We start from the raw sequence: 6225 nt of genomic DNA, 5'->3' as shown, positions 1-6225 counted from the left end.
TGACATATAGCTTCTTTTCCTCTACAAGGAGAGAATGAAATGGACACATTTGAACAGTTCATCTTTCATGTACTCTTCATATATTGGTATGTGATACAGTTCATACTGACGTAAATGTGTGAATTTTTGGTTCTCAAAGATTACACAGCAATATGAATTAAGATTTTCATACTTGATGAAGGATAAGAGGAAATATCTATTACTATTTCTCAAAATAAATAAACTAAAACTCAACAGAATAACAAAAAGAAAGATCTTAATAGACTCCTATAAGAAACTAATGGATCAGGCAGACAAAAATTAGTAATGATTTAAAAGACTTGAACGAGTAAATTTAAAAGCCTGATATAAGAGAACCCTGCACCCAGTAAATAGGAATATTTTAAGGAGACATTTTTAAAGCATAAAACTAACATTTATAAAAACCAATAAATGCAATGTATTTTAAGGGGAGAATACAGAGACTATACATTCTTTTCAAATTCGTATGAAACATAAGAATTCATAACAATTCTCAAATTTTATTACACAAAGTTCTCCAACAAAAATGTAACTGAGTGATCAACAAGAAAAGATGGCAAAACCAATATATTAAAAAAAGAAAAAACAAACAAACCCAGACACACTCCCAAATAACCCATGAGTTAAGAAGGCAATAATGAGAGAAAGTATGAAATCTTTAGGACTGAGTATCAGAACACACACATAACAAGATGTTTGGTAATCAACTTGAATGGCATTTAGGGGTAAGTTTATAGTTTTAAATGCATTTATTTAAAAGACAAGAAGATATTATGGCACTTCCAGATGCAGGCTTTTTAAACTTGTGCTTTCTATTTCTTTAGGTGTCTTAACAAAATGGATAAGAGCATATGCCAATTCACACAGAACTTGTTCATGACAATATCAAGTTTCTGAACTTTTAGCTGTTTATTGAGATTATATGATAGCATTGCTATCCAAGTCAACAAAATAATTACTTAATTTTTAAAAACTTCCATATCTTTACTGTTTTTATATTAAATTATAGTAGTAAGGATACAAACACCATAAATATTCTATTTTTTTCTTAACATAAGAGGTAGTTTAATGCTTTCAAGTCCAATAGTTTGTTCATTGTTTTCTCCTTTTCTATGTAATTATATATTTTCATTATGACAATTTCTGAAAGATGCCTGGCTACCTGAATTTCCAAGGTATTACAGAGTTTCTTCTTGTTATGGCTATTAGCTTCATATTTTCTCAAATAAAAATAATAAATCTGTAAAATATAGAAATAAAGTATTAATTCACGAGGATTATTTTTGTGACAATTTCTTGATATGAAGATAACGTTATATTGGCAAAAGATATAATTCTTAAGATGTATGAGGCAATGTCAGTTTTAATATTGTCACATGTTAATATTATTGAAAGTGGATTACTTCCACTGGGATACCTGGGAAATCCGTATTGTTGGACTGTCATTACAGCCAACAAACTTTTAGATAAGATACAAATATTTAAAACATTCATTTTGTTTTATTTTTTATAATTTAAAATACAAGTACATAGAGAAAAGATTTAGGGTAACAACATGAAAACACAATAATCTTTTAACAATAATATATGAATGAAAATTAAAAGATTAAATATAAAATGGGGACTGGAAAAACTATGCTGTGAATATAAGATAATATGGGCACTACATTTCATATAAAATCAGTTTTGAATTTTTTGTTAGTCAAAAGGAAAAAACAAACACACAAAGGATTAAGGGAATCATGACAATTCTTTGGCAAAGAATATCTTTTTGGGACTCCAAATTCTAAGAGACAATTGTAACATGTATCTTTACATAAAAGATACATAAAACATTAAATAACAGCTTTGAAGAAAATGCAAACATTCTGCATTATCATTCTTTAATAAAAGTCAAGGGCCTAAACTTAAATTATTTTCAGTTAAAGTGTTTTGATGGGAAGTAGCCTTCTACTCCCTCCAACTAGGCTCATGGTATTCAGGAACAACAAAACAAATGGGCCATATGCACACAAAAAGTCATTATTTAACTAATTCAAAGTTAATTGGGCGTCCTTTATTTTATCCGGCAACCTTACCTCCAACAATCGAAATACTCCATGCTATGCCCAGTGCACTGCAGTAAAAGGAAAATGACTTTTCATGTAGGATGAGGCATGAACAAATTATACAAAAACACACTATTCTCTTGCTTATCAGCTAATGGAATTTTATTATATTTTGAGTTTTCAGGAATTATTAATACTGAAATATTTTAGTTGTTTCAAAAAGAATTTTTTGTTTATTATAGATGTAGAATATGAAATAATAAAGAACATTCAAGTTGAAAACATAGGCAAATTTTTAAAATTTTAGAAACTAAGGAAATTTATCAGTAAGATGAATTTTTGTTTTATTAATTATTTTTGCACAACAAGCTAGAGGAATAGAGATAAGCTAATTTTTTTCTGCTTAATAAACTATAATTTATCTTACATTAAAAAAGCTTTATGAAAAGTATAATATATAATCTAACTGGCTAAGGAACAAATTTTACATAGAGATTTTTTTAAAAGACTTGAATGAATATTAAGGAAAAGTGGATGAACATTAATCTCTCTGAAGTATATATATATAAACCTTATTTTACTTAATAAAATTAAAAACTAAAAAAAATTGAAATGAGACATCCAAACTCTTGGTTCAAGGTGGTGGATGGCCAGACCTCACTAAAATGACAGTAAATGAATAATAAAAAGTGTAACTCCAAACAATGTAAAGAATGGAAGGGGGCTCTTGGCCTAGGAGACAATTTTATGTGTGATATAAACCTAATGGAAGAATGGGGACTGACAGAATGGAGATGAGGAATCCATGATATGACCTAGACACATGGGATGGGGGGCTGCAATGGAGATGGCAGATTTTATGGAAGATGGGAGCTGCACTGGGGCTAACACTGAAGAATGAAATAAGAGACTGTGTCAGGAGTACCCCCAACCCACACCTGCCTCAGCTTTATGGCAGGCAACATAAACACACACACACACACACACACACACACACACACACACACACACACACACTCTTCTCTAACGAAAGCTGAGTGAGCCATCTGGATATAGGTAGAGCGCACCAGTGCCCAGAACAAAGCTCTCTATTCTGGCATGTTGGTGCCCCATCTCTCAAACCACTAGGGAAAACACACACACACACACACACACACACACACACAAAGCACAAAACAATTGCAACCTAGCCACCCATATACTCTAAAATATAATTTGCAAACCAAGAAATTCTACCCATGGGCCGGACGAGTGGCGCGATGGTTAAGAACTCGCTTGGGATGCCAGAGGGCCCTGGTTCGGATCCCACATATGAGGGCCAGTGACACTGCCCTCCACAGCTAAGATGCTGAACAACAGCTCAACCTGGAGCTGGGCTGCCATGAGTCGCCGGCGGCGGCGTAGGCTGCAGTCCCTGTGGCAGTGGGTTGTCATGTGCTACCGTATGTAGCCAGCAGCCAGCGTGAGCGGCCAGCAGCCGCAGTGAGCGGCCGTCCAGAAGCCGGCGACTGATCTGCCTCGCCAGAGATGAGCGCAATGATGGTGCCAACTTGGGCCAGTGAAGCAACATCCTCCACAACTAGATTGAAGAACAACAACAACAACAAAAAAACGACAGCAACTTCTCTGTTCCCCTTCCCCCAATTCCCCAGCACTGTTCCCATTCCCCAATTCCCCAATAAAAATATTAAAAAAAAAAAAAGAAATTCTACCCATGTACCAAAACCTCCCAGCAAGCCTCCCTCATTCCTTACATTTTTATTAAAAAATATGTGGATAAGTGCAGTGTGGGGACAGGAGAGGGCAAGAAAATTTACCCATATTGCCACCATTCAAAACTGACCAACATTAACATTTTGTATAAGCTCATTAAAATTCAGCAGACAACCATGAATCACTAAATATTTAAGAAAGCACATAACATGACAAAGATAAAAATAAACAAGCAGACATTGTTAAGAAAATGAAAGGGCCAGCCATAGCCGAGACTTGTGGTCAGGCTATATACAGGAATATCACAATTCAAATGAAAAAGGCGAACAATCCAATTTTTAAAGTGGGCAAATATTTAAATTGACACATATATTTCATAAATATATATATTTCATTATATTTATATATACATATATGTGTATATATATACACATATGTGTGTGCTCAACATCATTGGCCGTTAAACGCAAATTAAAATCATTATGAGATACCAGGATCTGCCTTTGCTAGAATTTCATACAAATAGAATCATATAGTATGTAGTCTTTTGCATCTGGCTTTTTTCCTTTAGTATAATATGTTAGAGATTCATCAATATTATATTTATTGACAAGAATGAGGCTTCAAACTCAGATCTACTGTCTCCAAATTCATTGTACATCTACAGTACATGATGAAAGGAAAAGGGAAATATTAATTGGTTCTTCTAAAACAAAATATTAATGTATCAGAAAGTTATATGTATAAAAGTAAAAAATACACAGAACATAAGGATATAAAATAAGATTAACTAATATCTGATCATTTTCTATGTATTTATATCAATTTTATACTTACCATTTTATTGCTGAATGCTTAAATTAAAAAAAAATGATGTAGTCTCTTATCCATTATGAAGAAGATTGAGAAATAAGCTAATCCTTGTTATGCCATTTTTTCCAAAGAATGATTCTGATCATTTTTAAATATTTTAGAATTATGAAACTCCTAATAATGGATATCCTGTTAGAAATTGTAAAAATAACTTAAATATAATCACATTTGACATAGTGTAAGATTGTCATTTATTTCTATCTATTTTATGTGGTATGGAGTATATTAAGGAAAAAAGCTAAGATTATAACATCAAAAAGTGAGTGATTAGATGTACATTCTACTTAATCTGTAGTGAATTTACAAAGGTAAGGCTAAAATACCTTATCCAGCAAAAAAATATATATAATAGAAAAAAATCCCATTAAAATATTAATAGCACCAAGAAATAGAATGGTATAGATCAATTTCTGCATCGTCTGTGGCTACGATTCATGTATTTTGATGGTATTACTTTTTGCATAAAGATTTATAACAGTGAAATTTTCATTATTCCATACACTTGTCTTGTTCTCACTATGTTCCAGGCATTGTTTGAGAGAATCAGTATAATAAACACACAGAGGTAGAGAAGCTGGAAAGTGGGCAGGTCATAAATAATGGATGAAATGATGGGAGGACGCAGATGTGCATTTCTCTTATTTCAACTGACAAAATATGAAAGCATTTGTTTTCCTGTGTGAAGAAACTAAGAGTAGAGATGTCAATAACATTTCAAAGGTGGAAGAAATCTTAAGGATCATCTAATTTAAACTCCTCGTTTTATAGACCAAGAAAGCAGAGAGAAGTGGTAGGGCTTGCCTAATATCCTGTGCAAACTAGGGGTTTGACTCTGAAGGCTTTGCTTCTTTACCACACACCAAGGTACTCGGTCAATTATAAATAATACTGTTTCCAAAAATAATGGAAAATTAAAGCACAGCTAAAAACCAAATAATGCTGAATTTTTGTTCATCTGGTAAATAGTGGTCTGAAATAAGAATGAAAAATACATCTGAATTCAATAATAGAGCCGCTTTATTTTTTGAAACAATCTTGCATAGTTTTGAATATTAAATAAAAATAATAAAACAATGAATTTTGTTATGATTTTCAAAACACCTTTTTAGTCTTATTATTTGAATTGCACAGCTGAGAACAGTCAGGCAAAACAGTGTATGTAGGCTTTTTCTAACCATGAGATACTTGGGTCTTAGAAAGGTGATTGGTCTTTATAACATATAGTTCTGGCATAAGACGGACTGTGTTTAAACAACCACATCATACAGTCTCTCCCATGCTCCTATCACTCCTTTTCTAAATAATATAAGTTCGTGAAACATTGCTTATTGCTCAAGTTGCATTTCAGAATCTTACTTTGTAATACTGTTCTGTTACAGGAAATGATGACTATATACCCACATGCTGGAAAAGAGAAGGTTTATATTTAATACGAATTTGCTTGTTTCGCTCTGCACACTTCTCCTGGGGAAAAAGTAAGAGAAACAACAATCTTCAGTTAAAACCCAAATACTCTTTTTTATTGTATTTACTGAGCAAAATTTTTTTATCATGTTAGTCTTTGCCAGAG

General features: G+C 32.5%; 1 protein-coding gene and 1 long non-coding RNA gene across 2 annotated transcripts in view; one reads left to right on the top strand and one right to left on the bottom strand.

Moving 5' to 3' along the window:
- LOC109392511 (uncharacterized) overlaps positions 1–6225 on the top strand; it is a 10641-nt gene continuing 4416 nt past the window's right edge. Inside the window, exons 1-2 of the long non-coding RNA XR_002126070.1 lie at positions 1–86; positions 6035–6130. This is a non-coding gene — a long non-coding RNA (uncharacterized LOC109392511). The remainder of the gene's footprint in view (positions 87–6034; positions 6131–6225) is intronic.
- MGAT4D (MGAT4 family member D) overlaps positions 4795–6225 on the bottom strand; it is a 27773-nt gene continuing 26342 nt past the window's right edge. Inside the window, 1 exon segment of the mRNA XM_019661046.1 lies at positions 4795–6119. Coding sequence (XP_019516591.1) covers positions 6000–6119 — 120 coding nt within the window. The 3' untranslated portion in view covers positions 4795–5999.

Source organism: Hipposideros armiger, unplaced genomic scaffold (assembly GCF_001890085.2).
Source record: "Hipposideros armiger isolate ML-2016 unplaced genomic scaffold, ASM189008v1 scaffold_333, whole genome shotgun sequence".
In the NCBI taxonomy this organism is placed as follows: domain Eukaryota; kingdom Metazoa; phylum Chordata; class Mammalia; order Chiroptera; family Hipposideridae; genus Hipposideros; species Hipposideros armiger.
The sequence above is the reverse complement of the archived record's forward strand: the minus strand, read 5'-3'. Positions and strand labels throughout refer to the sequence as shown.